The 19,252-nt window shown below is 36.5% G+C and overlaps 1 protein-coding gene across 2 annotated transcripts in view; it reads left to right on the top strand.

Annotated features, from left to right (window-relative positions):
- The window catches only part of SPINK5 (serine peptidase inhibitor Kazal type 5), a 66,904-nt gene extending 58,148 nt beyond the window's left edge, over positions 1 to 8,756 (top strand). For both annotated transcript variants that reach the window (XM_072631057.1, XM_072631056.1), the window contains 7 exons: positions 2,664 to 2,752; positions 3,787 to 3,889; positions 4,082 to 4,209; positions 4,628 to 4,718; positions 5,783 to 5,913; positions 7,628 to 7,715; positions 8,458 to 8,756. In XM_072631057.1, coding sequence (XP_072487158.1) covers positions 2,664 to 2,752; positions 3,787 to 3,889; positions 4,082 to 4,209; positions 4,628 to 4,718; positions 5,783 to 5,913; positions 7,628 to 7,715; positions 8,458 to 8,466 — 639 coding nt within the window. In that variant the 3' untranslated portion in view covers positions 8,467 to 8,756. The remainder of the gene's footprint in view (positions 1 to 2,663; positions 2,753 to 3,786; positions 3,890 to 4,081; positions 4,210 to 4,627; positions 4,719 to 5,782; positions 5,914 to 7,627; positions 7,716 to 8,457) is intronic.
- The last annotated feature ends 10,496 nt before the right edge of the window (positions 8,757 to 19,252 follow it).

Genomic DNA, 19,252 nt, shown 5'->3' with positions numbered 1-19,252 from the left:
GCTGAATTACATAGTCTTCAAGATCCTTTTAAGTTATAAACAATATGGCTTTATAGTCATCTATAATACAACTAATTTTCTCCACCCTCTTTATTCTAGGACCTATTGATTCCCCCAATCAATCAATGGGTCAAGAGCATTTTCTACATTCCAGGCACTGTGATAAGCATTGAGGATGCAAAACAAAAGTGACTCAGTCCTTGCCCTCAAGGAGTTTGCAGTTTATGTGGGGAATATAAAATATACTTTTATAGCTTTATGCAAAAGAGATTCAAAATAGATACAAGATTATTTTGGAGGAAAATCACTAGTAACTGGGGGTGGCAATCAGGAAAGTCTTCGCATAGAAGACTGCGTTGGAGCTGAATGTGTAGGAGGATATTAAGAAGGAATGCATTCAGGGCAAAGGAGTCAGGCTATGTAAAGGCAGAGAAGCAGGAGATAGGTGCTATAATATGAAGAATTGTAAGTAGGTCAGTTTGGGTAGATAATACCATAGTGAAGGTATGGCATTATATAAGTCTGGAAAAGTAAGATGGGGTCAGAACATAAAAGGCTTTAAATATCAGACTAAGTTTATTTGATCTTGGTGGTAATTGGGAACCAGTGGAATATACAAGGAGAGTGACATAGACCTACACTTGAAAATATTACTTTGGAATATGTGGAGAAGATGGGCTTCAACAGAGAAAATCTTGAGGAAGAGAAATTAATTAGCAGGGTGTTGCAATAGTTCAAAAAAATGGCAGTAAGACTCTGAACTAGGGTGGTGGCCATGATGATGATTCCCTTGACATAAATGGAAGAAGGGAGAAAGTTTGGGACAGATGAGTTGTTCTGGACATGTTGAGTTGGAGATGCCTAATGTGTTTCCAGTTTGAATTGTCTAGTAGGCAGTTGATGGTGCAAGTATTGAACTCAGAGGAATAATTAGGCCTGGATAATTATATATGTTAATCTTCTACATAGAGATGATAACTAGTTCCATGTAGGCTGAGCCATAAAAAAAAAAAAAAGGCTATAGACAGATGAGAAGGCCAGGAGAACTGAGGGCATATCTTTCTAGATCCTAGGGTACATCTATACTCTGTTAGGGAACATATTTTACATGACAATCCAGCAAAAGAGACTAAGAAGGAGTTGTGAGATAGGTAGGAGTAGAACCAAGCATAGTATTGCAAAAACCCAGAGATCCACTAGAGTGTATCACTTATGGTTTCTATCAACACATTTCTAACCTCACTTCTAACTTGGGGGAGACAAGTGCAAACACCTGTGTGCCTACACAATATTTGCAGTGTAAATGGGAGGTAATCTCACAGGAGGCCACTGGGGGGGGAGGGTAGGAGTGGTAAAGGGGGATCAGGAGTAGATTCTTGCCGAAGGTGGAATTTAAGCTGAATTTTTAAGGAAGTTAGGGAAGCCAGGAGGCAGTGATGAGGAGGGAGAGCATTCCGGGAATGAGGAATAGTAAATGAAAAGTAGTCAGAAGATGGACTGTACTGTATGAGAGACAGCAAGAAAGCCAGTGCTGCTGTATTGTAGAGTATATGGAGGGGAATAAAGAGTAACACAACTGAAAAATTGGAAGTATTCAGGTTATGAAGGGCTTTAAAAGCCAAACAGAGGCTGTTATAGTTGATCCTGAGGGTAATTGGGAGCCACTGAAGTTTATTGAGTAATAGGGTAACATGATCAGTACTTTGCTTTAAGAATATGACTTTTACATCTGAGTGGATGAAGGACTGATATTGAGACAGATGGTTCAGGGAGGTCATCCACTAAGCTATTGCAATGATCTAGGCATGACATGATGAGGGCCTGCTCCATAGTGGAAGCTATGATGGGAGAGAGTTGGGGATGGATATATAGGAGACATATTGTGAAAGTGTAAACAGTAAGACCTAGCAATAGATTGACTATGTGGGGTGAATGCAAGTGAGGAGTTGAAGTGATTAGGACTGAGTGATTAGGAAGATGGTGGTATTCTTGATAATAACAAAGAAGTCAGAAGAAATAGGATTTGTGGAGAAAGCTGAAAAGTTTGGTTTTGGACTTGACTTTGAGATGACTACCGGAAAACTGCAGGATCTTGGAGTTGAAAGGCACCTCAAAAATGTCCCAACTCATCCTCTACCTGAACAAGACCCCTGAATAATAATCTTCAACATGTTGTTTTATAGCCTTTGCTGGATGATCTCAAGGAAGAGGATTAGGGGGTTGGAGGAGGGGTTTGGCTACTACCTCACAAGTCCTTCCATACCATTGGTGGGGGCAGGCCTTATCATTCTTCCTTCCTTTGATATTAAGCCTGTATCTCTGAAAATGTTCCCTGTTGCTCCTACTTCTGTCCTTTGGTTCTAATTCCTCTTACTCATGCTAGTCCTTCAAATACTTGTGGAAACTGTCCTTTCTCAATCTTTTCTTCTCCAGGCTGAATATCCCTAGTTCCTTTAGCCAATTCCCTAATGGTATGATTGAGGCCTTTCAACACTCTGGTTGTTCTTCTTGAAAGCAATGGACTCCAGTTGTTGTAGGGCAAAGGACTGTCAAACTTTCACTTTCTCTGTCCTGAATGTTTCAGTAATCCTAATGCAGTCTAACAGTGCATGAAAGATTCAATGACCAGATCACGGTAGTAACATGTCTCATTGCTTTGGTAGGACAAATGTCACAATGCTCAGAACCAGCGGAGCAGTGGCAGTCATGTGTGTTCCAGGGCTGCTGACCCTGTTCGAGTTCAAGCTATAGTGTGAGTAAAGGTTGTTATGCCATTGCTACCACCTGGGAAAATGGTTTCATAGCTATCATTGTTGTGGGTAGATAGGATTGTTAGGCTACAGGGAGACTAACATTCACTTTTCTCCTTTTGTAAAGGCCTAGTTAAAAAGAAACAGGATTTTCCATTCTTAAAATGTCCATGGATTTGGAAGTTGTAGTTGATTTTTCTATGGGAATTAAAACAAACAAAATTTTCTGTATAAAGCATTAGAAAAAAGTGAGCTGGGTTGTTGAGATAACCATCTTTATTACTGAGTAGATGTATTCCTCATGGGACTTGGTGATGCAGATGGACAGATGTCCCTCTGAATTTGCCAGATGACTACTCAGTTTGACTGCGTAGTTATTGGCTTTGAGAAGCCTGAGCCAGGGATTCATAACCAGTATACAATGACTCACTAGTTGATCTGGAAGCCTTACCTTGTAGATCTGAAAAAATAATTGAAGTCATTGCTCTTATCCGCCCCATCACACACCCCAAATTAGGATTCCCAATGGGGAGGAGGTACTAACCTTCCCCTGCCCTCCTCAGTTACTTCTCCTTATTTTACTCTTAAGAAGGGTGATGCAAAATGAAATCAGTGATGAAATTTAGATTGCCTGGGATTTAGCTGCCCTGGGACCCTGACATTGCAAAGTGCAAAACTGTTCAAGGACAAAGGGTATCATTCCTTTGTCTGAATATTTGACTATTCTCCTGGTCAGTCATGGTAGCCTTTCAAGGTCAGAGACTTTTTTTTGTGCTTCTATCTTACAGAATAGAGAGTTGGATAAGCTCCTATATGTCATCTTGATGACCTTTGAGGTAGATCCCATCCCTAAATCTGTGATCCTATCATCTTTTAAGGCTCTAAGGGCTTATGAATTGTGTCATCCACAGTGACTAAATCATAAGTGTTTTGACCTTAAGCTAGAGAAATGTTCACTTAAATTAAAATTAAAAATGTTTGAAAAATCAACATAATACCCATAGAGATAATTTTCTCTCTCTTTTTGACTCTTTAGGAAGAAAGAAGGTAATGAAAGGGAAACAATTGAGCTCGCTAGCCTCACTGAAACGAATCCTTCAGAATCTCATAAAAAGTCTATACAGATTTCAACTTTTAGGGTAAGTTGGCTCAAGAAATTCCCCCTTTCCTCCATTTTTCTTTGAAAACTAGTATTAAGAGACTTTCAGAATGATCTTTTTTTTCCCTTTACTTACCTGCCATCTTACAATAGGATTCTGAAAGCACCAAAGCACATGAGCCCAAGACATATGTAAATCATGGTCACATTCTTCTTCTCCCTTTTTTATTAGGAAATATGCCCAGAGTTTCAGGACTTTATAAGAGGTGACAGCCTTATCTGTACCCGGGAGAATAAACCTGTTTATGATGCCAGTGGGAAATTCTACAGGAACAAATGTGCCATGTGCCGAGACATCCTGTGAGTGAGGATGAATGCATATTCCAAGGCCTATCCTCTCTTAGAGTCTCTGATATCCTTTTTTCACAGACTAAAGTCCAACAGGTCACTGCTTTCTCAAAGTAAGCCTTTCTTTGAGTCTGTCTCTTCCTGTAGCTGACTTCCTCCTCTGGATTCTGGGACGTAAGCTCTATTTCCATATCTGAGCTTGTTTTCAAAGGATGGGTTGAAATTGTATATATACCTACATCTAAGTAGGCATATGTGTATATATACATATATATATATATATATGTATGTATATATATATATATATATACATACACATGTACATATATATGTGTTATGTATGTATTTATAGAGTGAGTGTGTGTATATATGTGGTATAAGAATAAGAGTAGTTTTTTAGAACACTTATAATTTTCTTCCCATTCTAAAGTAAAAATGAAGTTGAAGAGAGAAATAAAGAAAAACCATCTATCCAGTCTCTGGAAGAAGATAAAGACCAGAGTAAACCATTTATTTCTGTGGTGAGTGTAACTATTGAAATCTACCTCTCTGCTTCTTCTGTTGTAAAATCTTAAGACTACCTTAAACTGATGACTTTCTAGAGAGAATATAGGGGAAAAAAAGAAAAAAAAGACCCTCAGTCAAACCAGTGGTGTTTCCCTAGGTAGCTTTCACAAGGAATTAAGGAAGTGAGGAAGGCAAAGAAATTGTCTTGAAGCACTAAAGAGGGATTCTAAGATTATCTGCAAGTTGCATATTTCTGTCTGTGCTATCTTCAGACCTAAATTATCTACCAGGTTCACAAAATGTATGTTTAGGGTCTTCCAGAATGAAGAGAAGTACAGCAATTAACTTTGAATTTATTGCCTTTCTGAGTCAAGAATTTCCTTTCTCTTTCTTCCTTCCTTTCTTTCTTTCTTTCTTTCTCTTTCTTTCTTTCTTTCTTTCTTTCTTTCTTTCTTTCTTTCTTTCTTTCTTTCTTTCTTCCTTCCTTCCTTCCTTCCTTCCTTCCTTCCTTCCTTCCTTCCTTCCTTCCTTCCTTCCTTCCTTCCTTCCTTCCTTCCTTCCTTCCTTTCTTTCTTTCTTTCTTTCTTTCTTTCTTTCTTTCTTTCTTTCTTTCTTTCTTTCTTTCTTTCTTTCTTTCTTTCTTTCTTTCTTTCTTTCTTCCTTCCTTCCTTCCTTCCTTCCTTCCTTCCTTCCTTCCTTCCTTCCTTCCTTCCTTCCTTTCTTTCTTTCTTTCTTTCTTTCTTTCTTTCTTTCTTTCTTTCTTTCTTTCTTTCTTTCTTTCTTTCTTTCTCTTTCTTTCCCTGTTAAGAGGAAGTTGGAGAACCATGCTCTAATTCACACAGAAGAAAATGGCATTCACAGATTGATAAGAACATTCTTTGTTTTAAAGCCTACATTCAGTATTTGAAGGTCTGTCCCCTCTGTCACCTATAAAAAAAACAAAAAAACAAAAAAACAACTTTATGCTTCTCTTCACTTCTTCTTTTAAGAGGTTACTGGAAGAAAAGGTAATGCAAAGTCAACCTTTCATGGAAGAAATCACATACAAAATCATTGTTTTCATTTGGTTCCTTTTCAGGAGTCTGATATGTGCCGGCAATACAGGGTCATTCCCAGAGTAGGCTACCTGTGCCCAAAGAACTTGCATTTTGTGTGTGCTGAGAACGGCAAGACGTACAATCACCCCTGTTTGTTGTGTCATGAAAATCTGTAAGAACCAAACCTTAGGTCTCAAACACCCTGAAACTTTACACTGAGACCAGTTCCTTCCTTCCTCTCCTTTTTCCCACTCCCTTTCCTTCCTCCTTTTAATTATTTTTTTAAGGCAATCTGGGTTAAGGTCATACAGGGTCACACAGGTCACACAATTAATAAGTATCTGAGATCAGATTTAAACTCAGTTCCTCCTGACTCCAGGGCTAGTGCTTTACTCTCTTCTCTCCTTTCTTCCTTCTCTCTCTGCTGTGAGAAGTCAGATTGAAAATTTCACATACCTGGAACTTCGAAACATAATCACTCTCATAAAGGGAGCGTTATTGACTGGAAAGAGCAATGGGGTAGGAGGCCTATGTGCTAATGTAGTCCTGGCTTCACCAGAAAATTAGTATGTGAACTTGACAAGTCACTTCCCTTTTCGGAGACTCAGTTTCTCCATCTGTGGAATGAGGATGACTTCCATCAACCCCTAGACTGTTATGAGGATTAAATGACTATAAACATGATTAAGGCAGAGAAATAGTGGAATGGGAAATAGTTCTGAAGTTATGAAGATATAGGTTCAAGTTCTGCTTCTTGCCTTGGGTTCAAGTTTTGATACATGCTAGCTATGTAATCCTGCTCAAGTCACTTCACCTCTATGTACCTCTAGACAACTCTATCAGATTACAAACTACAGACTAAATGCTGATCTGTATCCATAAAAATAATTTCCACAAGAAAAATTCACCACATTGATGAAATAACAGGTCCAAAGTTGTCAGACATGGATACTAAAACACAAGATAATTATGTGCATATATGTAGATAATGTGTGTATATATGTATGTTCATATGTGTATTTACGATATATACAATACACATACAATTATATAGGCATAATGTATATACACATATAGTGTACAGCATATATATTATATATATACTCATATATACAGGCACATATGTATATCTAGTGTTATATATGAATGTACACATATAAATATACTGTATACACATAATGTAGCTTACTGTTATAGATTTATTTTTATGTATGGTTACATACTTAAGGTAAATATGTATATATAAACACATATCATATACACATATATACATTATATACAAACATTACACACATATGTTTATATACATGCATGTGTATGCATATATGTGTATGTATATCTGTCTCACTAAGATTACAAAGCCCTTGACTAATCATTTGATTCTCAAAGCAGACCTAGGTGGGATAATAAAGCATTATACAAATGTGATTTATTATTAATTATTAATATATTTTGGAAGGCAATTTTATTGTATATATTTTATAGAAAAGGAAAGCAAGGTTCCCAGAAGTTGTTACTTACCCAAAGCCACATAGAAGGCAATAGCAAAACTGGAACTAGTATCTTGGTCATCTAACTCCCAGTCAATTGATTACTAGGGACACTCAAGGAGATATTCTAGGATCCTATTGGGAAGAAAACAAAAACCAGGTAGAGAAGAAAAATGGAAGATGTTGTTGGGGCACCAACCAAGTAATCTGCCACATCCCTATTCTGCTTTTCCCTTGTCTTCAGTTCTGTGAGCCCATGAACATACTGAATTTAAACCTTAGCTCATAGTGACCATCTCTTTCTCTCTCTCTCTCTCTCTCTCTGTCTCTCTCTGTCTTTCTCTCTCTCTCTCTTTCTGTCTGTCTGTCTCTTTTTTCCTTGTCATCTTGTTTCAGGATACATCAAACCAATATCCGAATGCTCAGGGAAGGGAGGTGTGAAGATGAACTTTTAGGAACACTTCCACTGAATTCTTCAGGCACTGTAAGTAAAAATATAGGAACTTAGGGTTTAAAGCTGAAAGGATACTTAGAATTAACCTAGTCTGACCACTTCATTTTATAGAAGATTTAACTGAGGCCCAGAGAGGATAAATGACTTCTCCACCAAGTTCAGCAATGTCAGATCCATAATTCTACTTTGTTCTTTCCTTGACCCTCAGCTTGGATTATGTAACCCTGAACCTTCGGGAAACTGAAACTGACCTCATTGAGAGGAGATTCGCAATTTTCTCCTCCCAGAGAAGCAAGAGGCCCAGATCTTAGAAGTGGCATATGTCTCTAGCCAGACCAGAACAGAATTCTTTGTTAGATGGAATCTTATGCAGTAGGAAGCCAGATTTTAGAGGGGCCTTCTAGTCAGTCACCCTTTTTTACAGAGATAGAAACAGACTCAAAGTGGGGACAGTTCTTATATTCATTGAGATTCTATCATGAGACCCAACTACTAGGCCTGGATCTAATTCAAACTTACTATAAGATCTTGGTTACATCATTTCCTCTCTCTAAAATTTAGTGCCTTCTTTAAAAAAATAAGGATTTACCTTAAATGATTTCCAAGGTACCTTCCAGATCTGAGAGTCTGTGTTTATTCTGAGGCTGTTTTCAAACATGTGAGAGAGCTGGGAAGAAATAGAAAGGACAATGGGAAAGAGAGGAGACTGACTGGATTATCTGTTGGATTTACTCCTGAGTTCATAGTCTGTGGTCTTTGTCTTTTCTTCCAGAATAAATGATGAATTAGTTGAAACCTTGAGAGAAAGGTTCAAATGCTCAGCCCTGGAAAATCTGCCTTCACCCTTCTGTATATATTAAGGAACTCTTTTGAGCACGTATTATTTACTGTGCAGAACAATCCTGAACTGCTGGGGAAAGGACAAACTGATTTTCAGTCTTCCATCCTTCTCTTCCCGGACTCTATGATCCTGGTGTGGAGACACATGCTGCATTCAGCCAGTGCTCTGGGGCCCTTGGTCACGGTGCTGTCTGTCCATTTGCTTGTGCAATAAAAGTAAACTTAGCAGAATGGGCATTCTACTTTTTGTTTCTGACGCGGCATGAGAACTTAATATAATTATTCTAGAGAGGGCTAAATAACAGCTTCTCTGATCCTTTGCTAAGAGGGAAACTTGCTATACAAGATCATTCTCATCTCTGTCACATATAGGCATAGAGAGTCATTCTCCACTCACCTCTATTCCAAGTAGTCATGGCTATCTCCTTTTACCTCTATCCCTCATGGAAAGGGCTATCTCCTTTCACATATATTCCACAAAGACAGGATCAGTATCCTCCCATTCATCCCACACAAACAGGGCTTTCCAATCTCACCTCTATCCTACAAAGATTGGGCATCCCTCTTTCATCACTGTCCCACACAGAAAAGACCATCTTCCTTAATGTCTATTCCAAATATGCAGGTCTATCCCCTGTCATCTTGATGTCATATAAAAAAGACCCCTTACATCTTTCTTTTTTTCCACAAAAAATGGTCCCACTTCTAGCAATCTCATGAAATCCTGCATAGATAAGAGACAAAATGATATACAACAATTTCAATCCCACATAGACCCAGCCAGACTCACTCTTTCCTCTCTTAATATACAATGCTACTGTTAACATGATCTCTAATTACATTATATTTTATACTTCTTGATTCTTAATTTGAAGAATTAATGAAATATTTTTCTTTCTTTACATTATTCCCTCCATTATGCCTTTACCTGGGCTAGCTAAGTAAGTTGAGTGGCAGCAAGAATGAAAGAGGCTACTGTGGAAATATGTGTAGAGCACTAATAAAAAGGCAGAGGAGGAAAGGAGAGACAGATAGAAGGAGAACCAAGAAAATGTTTTGTCTCTGAAGTTAAAGAGGAAAAGATCACTCAGTAGTAGTGAGTGGTCACAAGTTTCAAAGAGTAAAAAGAAGTCAAGGAGGATAAAGATGAAGAAAGTCACTGTTAAAGAAGTGATGAATGATAGTAATTCACTGAAATAAAAAGTTTAAGGGAAGACTTGTTTCTCAAACTTGAGAATGGTTTGTAGGCAAAGGAATAGGAACAAGTGGTGACTAAGACATTGGAGGTGCATGGAAGAATAGGAAGGATAAGTTGATCAATGAGCTGTCCTAGAGAAGGTGGGAAGAAATGAGATGGAGCAGAAGCTTAAAAGCATCTCTTTGCAGTGTATTCTGGGTAATCTGCCATTTTGAGTCCTCAGAACTTAAGACATTCTAAGGTTTAGAGTCAAAAAACTGACCAAAATAAAAGTGTTTGCGTGTGTGTGTGTGTGTGTATGTGTGTGTGTGTGTGTGTATGTGTGAAGGGGCAACCTGTGGTCATTGATAATGTTGTGTAACTTCTCCAATTCAATCCCGTCTGAATCTATTTAATTCTGGATCCAATTCATTGTCCATATGCAACAATATATCCAAAATGGAATCTTCAATAGGTTCGTAATTTCTATCTATTGCTCACTGGACTGACACTTTTTGAATGATTATGGCTATTATTAAAGATTCTCTGCATTATCATGGGTCTTGATGTGATCAATCCAAAGAAACCACAAGCAAGACTATATGGAGAATCTCAACATCTATAGAAAATCCTTCCATTTAGGATCTATAGGACACCCTTAATAAGATATTGAATGTTTTTGAAGTGCATAAATCTTCCAGGTTGATGCTTCTCAGAGGATCACTGAATAGTTTTCTGTACTTACATCTGTCAGGGAATGACATATGATCTCATCAGGTGAGATGTATAGTTTGAGGAGAATCTATAAAGGCACATTTTATTGTGAATCCCTTAAAAAAGAACAGATAAAATCTTGTATTTTCTATGTCTTTTAGTCACTTGTGTGACTATGAAGAAAATAGTCTGCTATGAAATCATATATAAAATGTAGGATAGGGGTGGGTGTGGGTGGGTGGTCTTAGACATCATGTAGAACAGAGATTACAAATATGTGGCCTATATGCTTGTGCAGGCCACAACACTCCCAAATGAACCAGATTAAAATGGAATTGGGAGATATTGAATGAAATAAATACAAATATGATAAATACAGTGCAATACAACATACATAATAAACATAGATAAAACACGGATAATATTACCTTTTAAAAGCAAGTCAATATGTGCCATACAGTGATCCTCATGTAGGATTTGGTGGCCTCCAGTTTCTATTTGACTTTGACACCACCGATCTAGACTCTCTGTCTCATTTTGTAAATGAAGAAATTGAGGTCTATAATGGTCAAGTGACTTACACAGCCAAACTGAATAGAGTCTTTCAGGGGAAATAAAGGATACCTAATGAAATAGGAGACTTTCAAGCATTCCTGATAACAAGATCAGAGCTAGGTAGAAAACTTGATTTTCAAATAGAGGACTCAAGAAAAGTATAAGAACATAAATACAGAAAGAGAAATTATATGAGATTCAATAAGGTTAAATTCTGTACGTTGATACATGGGAGAATGATACTCAAAACTGCTAAGAAAGTTATTATTAGAGTAGTTAGAAGGAGTACACACAGAGGGCATAGGTGTAAGTTGACTATGATGAGATGATCTAAAAAAATGGAGGGATGAGAAATAGGGTTATACTGAGAAAGGAAAGATAAAATGGGGAAAATTCTCTCACACACAAAGAAGAGCTTTTATAATAAAGGGGAAAATGGGAAATGATGGCAGGAAATGCTTGAATCTTGCTCTCATAGGAATCACTTCAAAGAAGAAAGAAATAACATACAAACTCAGGTATAAAAATCTACCTTACCCAACAGGGAACCCCCAATAAGAAAGGGGACAAGAGAATGCTGGGGGCTGGAAATGGAGGGACTGACAAAAAGAGGGTGGATTAAGGGAAGCAGTGGTTAGAAGCAAAATACATTTTTGAGGAGGCATAAAGGAGAGAGAGATAGAGAGAAGGGGGGAAGTGAGAGGGACAGGGAGAGGGAGAGAACAAGGGAGAACAAGGGAGAGGGGAAAATAGGATGGAGGTAAATACATAGTAATTATAACTGTGAATATGAATGAGATGAACTCATCCATAAAATGGATTTGAATAGCAGAATGTATTAGAAACCCAGAATCCAAAACCTTTTTTTGTTTACAAGAAACATACTTGAAACAGAGGGACACACAGAGTAAAAATAAGGGGCTGGAACAGAATGCTTCAATTCAGGCAAAAAAAATTAGACCTCACAAAAAGAGAAAACCAGGGAAACTACATTTTGGTAAAAGGTACCATAGATAATGAAATAATATCAATATTAAATACATGTGCATAAAATGCATTGCTTCCAAATTCTTAGAGGAAAAGTTAAATAAGTTACAGGAGGAAATAGACTATAAAACTTCAAGTAAGGGGCCTCAACGTTCCCCCATCAGAATTAGATGAATCCATATAAACAAGGAAGTAGTTAAGGTGGTGAATAGAATTTTAGAAAAGTTATATATGATATTCTCCTGGAGAAAACCGAATGGAAATAAAAAGGAGTACACTCTTTTTCAACTATATATTGTACATTCACAAAAATTAATTAGGTGTTAAAGCATAGCAAACTCATAACCAAATGCAGAAAAGTAGAAATATTAAATTTATCTTTTTCAGGTCACAATGCAAATAAAATTATATTCAGCAAAGATCTGTGGAAACAAATTGAAAATTAGTTGGAAACTAAATAATCAAATCCTAAAAAATGAGAGGATCAAAGAAAAAAAATCATAGAAACATTTTTATTGTATTTGTTTATTTATTTTTACATTTCAACATTCATTTCCACCAAATTTTAGTTCCAATTTTTTCTCCCCATCTCTCCCCTCCACCCACCCCCTAATACTTTGCATTCTGATTACCCCTTCCCTAAATGCAACTTTCCCTCTATCACACCCCACCCTTCCCTTATCCCTTCTTCTCTCTTTTCTTGTAGGGCAAGATAAATTTCTATACCCCATTACCTATGTTTCTTATTTCCCAGCTATATGCAATAATAATCCTCAACATTTGTTTCTAATCCTTTGAATTCCAACTTCTCCTCCTTCTCTCCCTACCCATCCCCATTGAGAAAGCAAGCAATTCAATACAGGCTATATATGTGCTGTTGCAAAAGACTTCCATAATAATCATGTTGTGTAATACTAACTATATTTCCCTCTAACCTACCCTATCCCCCCTCTTTTTTATTCTCTCATTTGACCTTGTCTCTTCCCAAAAATGATTACTTCTAGTTATTCCCTTCTCCCATTTGCCCTCTCTTCTATCATCCCCCTCACTCCACTTCTCCCCTCCTCCCCTCCTTTCCCGTAGTGTAAGATAGATTTTCATACCAAATTTAGTGAGCATTATTCCCTCCTTAAGCCATGTGTGAAGAGAGTAAGCTTCACTTTTCCCCTCTCACGTTCTCCCTTTTCTCATCCATTGAACAAGATTTTTCTTATCTCTTTTATGAGTTATAGTCTATCCTATTCCATTTCTCCCTTTCTCCTCCCAGCATTTTCCTCCCTCACCCCTTAATTTTTTTAAAATTTTTTATGGATATCGTCTCTTCTGATTCAACTCAACCCATACTCTCTGTCTATGTATATGTGTGTGTGTGTGTGTGTGTAACCCCTCCACCTACCCAGATATTGAGAAAAGTCTTAAGAATTACAAATGTTGTCTTTTCATGTAGGAATGTAAACAGTTCAACTTTGGAAATTCTTTTGTGATTTCTCTTTCCTGTTTACCTTTTCATGCTTCTCTTGATTCTTGTGTTTGAAAGTCAAATTTTCTATTCAGTTGGTCTTTTCATCATGAATACTTGAAAGTCCTCTATTTTATTGAATGACTATTTATTTCCTTGAAGTATTACATTCAGTTTTGCTGGGTAGGTGATTCTTGATTTTAATCCCCATTCCTTTGACTTCTCAAGTATCCTATTCCAAGCCCTTCAATCCCTTAATGTAGAAGCTGCCAGATCTTGTGTTATCTTGATTATATTTCCACAATACTTGACTTGTTTCTTTCTAGCTGCTTGCAATATTTTCTTTTTGACCTGGGAACTCTGAAATTTGGCCACGACATTCCTACGAGTTTCCCTTTTTTGGTCTCTTTCAGGAGGTGATTTGTGGATTCTTTCAATATTTATTTTGCCCTCTGGGACTAGAATACTAGGGCAGTTTTCCTTGAAAATTTCATTGAAGATAATGTCTAGGCTCTTTTTTTGATCATGGCTTTCAGGTAGTCCCATAATTTTTAAATTGTCTCTCTTGGATCTCTTTTCCAGGTCTGTTGTTTTTCCAATGAGATGCTTCACATTATCTCCTATTTTTTCAAACTTTTGGTTTTGTTTTCTGACTTCTTAGTTTATCTCACAGTCATTCACTCCCCTGAACTCGATTCTTTCTTTTAAAGAACTATTTTGTTCAGTGAACTTTTGATCCTTCTTCTCCATTTGGCTAACTCTGCTTTTTAAAACCTCCTTCTCCCCATTGGTTTTTGGACCTCTTTTTCCAATTGAGTTAGACTCTTTTTAAAGATGTTTTCTTCCTTAGTATTTTTTTATTCTCCTTTAGCAGGCTGCTGACATACTTTTGAAGTTCTTCTATGACCTGAGCCCATTTCTTATTCATTTTGGAGGTACTGGAGGCAGAGGCCTTGGCTTCCTCTGACAGTATGCCTTGTTCTTCCTCATCTGAAAGGAGGGAAGGAGACCTGTTCACCAAGAAAGTAACCTGTATGGTCTTATTTTTTTCCCGATTTTGGGCATTTTCCCAGACAGTTACTTGACTTCTGAATCCTTAGTCAAAAGGAGGGTCCTAGTGCTCCTCCTCTCCCCAGTGAGGTGCTCAAGGTTGAGATTCAGATCAGCTGCTCAACTCCCCCAGGGGCTTCAGGTGGGTGCTGAGCCACCACTGAGTGCTGAGATTCAGATCAGCTGCTCAATTTTGCCAGAGGCTTTAAGCTGAGCTTTCTGGACAATGGACCCAGGCTGCTTCTGTATAGTTGCCTGCTGCCTGCTGCTGCTGCCATCACTAGCACCCCATGGTGCCAGTGCTGAGTGAAACCTGCTCCCCTCTCTCCCAGCTGGGAAAGCCCTCGCACACTGACTTTTGGAGCTTTCTTTGTTACTTGTAGGTTGAGGGATCTGGGACCCTCCCTACTGGGAATTCTGCCCTGGAGGTCTGTTCAGGTCCTGTTCCTCCCAGTGCCACATGACTAGAGATGAGCTCTGCTCCACTCAGTGTCCCATAAGATAGACCTTTCCTTTCGGCCTTCCAGGTTACCTTTGGCTGCAAGCCTCTTCCTCTCTGTTGTTCTGTGGCTTCTTCTGTTCTAGGATTTGTTGAGTCATTTTTTACAGGTATTTTGGGGGCTATGCAGGAACATTAGAGTATATGAGTCTTTCTACTCTGCCCCATAGATTAGAGACAATTTAGTTTAGAGAGAATGACAGCAATGAGACAACATGCTAAAATTGGTGGGATGCAGCCAAAGCAGTATTTAGGGAAAAATTTATACCTTTAAATACTTCCTTAATAAAATAGAAAAAGAGCAAATCAATGAATTGGGTAGGAAATTTTTTTTAAAAAGTACTAAAAAGAATAAATTTAAAATCTTTAATTAATTTGAAAATCAAAGCAGAGAATAATAAAATTGAAAGTAAAACAGAACCATTAAATTAATAAGTAAAACTGGAAGCTTGTTTTATGAAAAAAAGTCAACAACAAAATAAAACTATTGGTTAATTTGATTTAAAAAAAGGAGAAAGCCAAATTAAACAATAAAAATGAAAAGACTGAATTCACTACCAACTAAGAGGAAATCAAAACAATTATTTGGAATTATTTTGCCCAATTATATGTGAATAAATTTGACAATCTAAGTGAAATGGATGAATATACATAAAAACATGAATTGCACAGATAAACAGAAGAGGAAATAGAATACAAATAACCCTACTTTAGAAACATAAATTGAACATACTATAAACAAGCTCCCTAAGGGGGAAAAAAAGAAAAAGTACCAGATGAATTTACAAGTGAATTCTACCAAATATTTAAAGAACATTTTTCTTTTCACATACCATATAAAGTATTTGGGAAAATAGGCAAAGAAGTCCTACAAAATTCCTTCTGTGACAGAATTATGGTGCTAATATCTAACCCAGGAAGAGTAAAAACAGAGAAAGAAAACTATAGACTAATTTCCCTCGTAAATATTGATGTAAAAATATTAAATGACATACTAGCAAGGAGATTACAGCAATATCTCATAAGAATCATATACTATGACCAAGAGGGATGAGGGTCTGGATCAATATTAGGAAAACCATCAATACAACTGACTATATTAATAACAGAAACAGGAAAAAAATTATGTGATAATCTCAATAGATACAGAAAAAAAAAACTTTTGAGAAAACACCTTACTTCTTTCTATTAAAAACATTAGAGAGCATAGCAATAAATGGAGTTTTCCTTAAAATGATAGGTAGTATCTATCTAAAACTACCAGCAAGCATTCTTTATAATGGAGATAAGCTAGAGGCTTTCTCAGTAACATCAGGGATGATACAAGGATGCCTGATATCACTATTCAATAGCATAATAGAAATGCTAGCTATATCAGTAAGAAAAGAAAAATAAATTGAAGGCATTAAAATAGGCAACATGGTAACAAAACTATCACTCTTTGCAGATGATATGTTATGCTTAGAGAATCCTTAAAAATCAACTAAAAACACAGTTGAAACAATTAACTTTAACAAAGTTGCAGGATTGAAAAAAACCCATATAGATCCTCAAAATTTCTTTATATTGCTAACAAAGTCTGGTAGAAAGAGACAGGAAAATTTCATTTAAAATAAAATACAGACAATACAAAATATTTGGTACTATACTTGACAAGACAAGCCTAGCAACTATATGAATACAATTACAAAACGCTTCTCACAGAAATGAAGACAGATTTAAAAAACTAGAGAAATATTAATTGTTCATTGTTAGACTGAGCCAATATAATAAAAAATGAAAATTTTACCTTAATGAATTTACTTATTCAATGCCATTTTAATCAAATTACTAAAATTTATTTTATAGAGCTAGAAAAAGCAATAACATTCATATGGAAAAACAAAAAATCAATAACATAGTAGAATATCAAAACAGCAATGGGAAAAAATGTAAAAGAAGTTAGCCTAGTAGAACTGGATTTCCAACTGTATTATAATGAGATAATCATGAAAATTGTGGCAGCTAGGTTGTGTAATGGATATAGTATTGATCATGGAGTCAGGAAGACCTGAATGAAAATCTGACCTCTGACACATATTAGTTGTGTCACCCTGGGCAAGTTCCTTAACCTTGTTTGCCTCAGTTTTCTCATCTATAAAATAAGCTCAAGAAGGAAATGGCAAGCCACTCCAGTATCTTTGCTAAAACAAAACAAAACACAACACAACAAAAAAAATAACTGAAATGGTATTATGAAGAGTCAGACATGACTGATTCAACTTAACAACAACAAATGAAAACAATCTGTTACTGGCTAAGAAACAGAGTGATGAATTAGAGGAAGAGATTATGTATACAATACCTAGTAATAAATGACCATAGTAATCTAATGTTTGAAAAATGCAAAACCTCTCATATTGTATAATAGGGTAAAATAAAAATGGGTAAATGACTTAGACATAAAGGGTGATATCATATAACAAGATTAAGGGAGTAGGAATACTTTACCTGTGAGATCTAGGTATAAGGGAAGAACTTATGACAAAAATGAAGGCAGAACATTACAGGATGCAAAATGAGTTATTTTGATTACATTAAATTAAAAAATGGTTTTGCAAGAGCAAAAACAAATGCAGCCAAGATTAGAAAGAAAGCAGGGCAATTATTATAGCAAGTTTGTGTGATAAAGTCCTCATTTCTCAAATATATAGGAAACTGAGTCTGAGTTATGAAAATAGTCATTCCTTAATCAATCAAAGGTCAAAGGATATGAACACAATTTTCAGAAGAAGAAATCAATGATATCAATACTAATATTAAAAATGCTTTGAGTTATTATTGATTAGAGGAATGCAAATAAAAATAGCTCTGATGTATCATCCACACCTACAAGATTGGTTAATATGATGAAAAAGAAAACAACAAATGTTGGAAAGGATGTGGAAAAATTGGAACACTAAGGCACTGTTGTGGAGTTGTCAATTGATTCAGCAATTTTGGACAGCAATTTGGAACTATGCCCAAAAGGCTATAGACCTATATAACCTTTGATGCAGCAATACTACTACTAGGTTTGTATCTCAAAAAGATCAAAGAAAAGAGAAAAGGTCCTATATACACAAAACTATTCATAGCAGCTTTTTGTGGGAGTAAAGTATCAGAAATTGAAGGGATGCCATCAATTGGGCAACTTCTGACCAAGTTGCAGCAACTGATTAAAATGAATATTGTTGTGCTATATGAAATGATGAGCGGGATGATTTCAGAGAAACCTTGAAAGACTTACATGAGATGATGCAAATGAAGTGTGCTGACTCAGGAGATCATTGTACACAATAACAACAATAGTGGAAAGTGACCTACCGTGAATGACAACTATTCTTAGAATCATCCAAAGACAATTCCAAAGGACTTATGGTGAAAAATGATATCCACCTCCAGAGGAAGAACTGATGGAGTCTGAAGTAAATCAAATAATAATATTTTTCTGTTTTTTTGTCTGTGTTCTCTTTTGCAACATAGCTAAAATGGAAATACGTTTTATGTGATCGCACAAGTGTAATCTATATCAAAGTGCTTACCTTCTCAAGGAGGGAATAAGGGAGAAAGGGAATTTAGAATTCAAAAATTATTAAAACAATGAGTGTTATAAGTTGTTCTGACATGTAATTGAGAAAAATAAAATAAAAACATTTTTAGAATATTAACAAAGTCTTCTTTCTAAAGTACAGTTCTGACCATGCCACCTCACTATGCAATATAATCCCTTTACTCCCATGATCAAATATAGAAGCCTCTATTTGGCTTTTAAAGCCTTTCATGGACATTTTCTACTTTTCCTGCTTTCTTAGACTTTATTCTCCACCACATGCATTACAATACAGCAATACGGGCTTTCCCGCTATCTTTCAAATATTACAATCCATCTTGTGTTTCTGTCTTTTCACTGGCTTTCCTTCCATACTGGAATACTCTCCTTTCTCCCTTCTCACTGCAACCTCCTGGCTTTTCTGATTTCCTTAAAGACTCAGCTTAAATTCTACCTTCTGTGAGAAGCCTTTGGTGGTACCTCCTGCTCAACCCAGTACCTTTCCTATGAGATTACTTCCCATTTAACACTGTATGTATCTTGTATGCACATACATGTTTGCATTTGTCTCTTCCAAGATTAGAAATGTGACAAAGATGTATTTATGGAATCCATAAATGATGTTCTTTCATGGGTTTCTGAGTTTTTGTGACACTGTTCTTACCTTCTCAAATATACCTACTCATTATTTTATATAGCACAATAGTATTCATTT

Source organism: Notamacropus eugenii, chromosome 1 (genome assembly GCF_028372415.1).
Source record: "Notamacropus eugenii isolate mMacEug1 chromosome 1, mMacEug1.pri_v2, whole genome shotgun sequence".
Taxonomy (NCBI): Eukaryota; Metazoa; Chordata; class Mammalia; order Diprotodontia; family Macropodidae; genus Notamacropus; species Notamacropus eugenii.
Note: the sequence above shows the minus strand (reverse complement) of the source record. Positions and strands in the feature narration are given on the sequence as shown.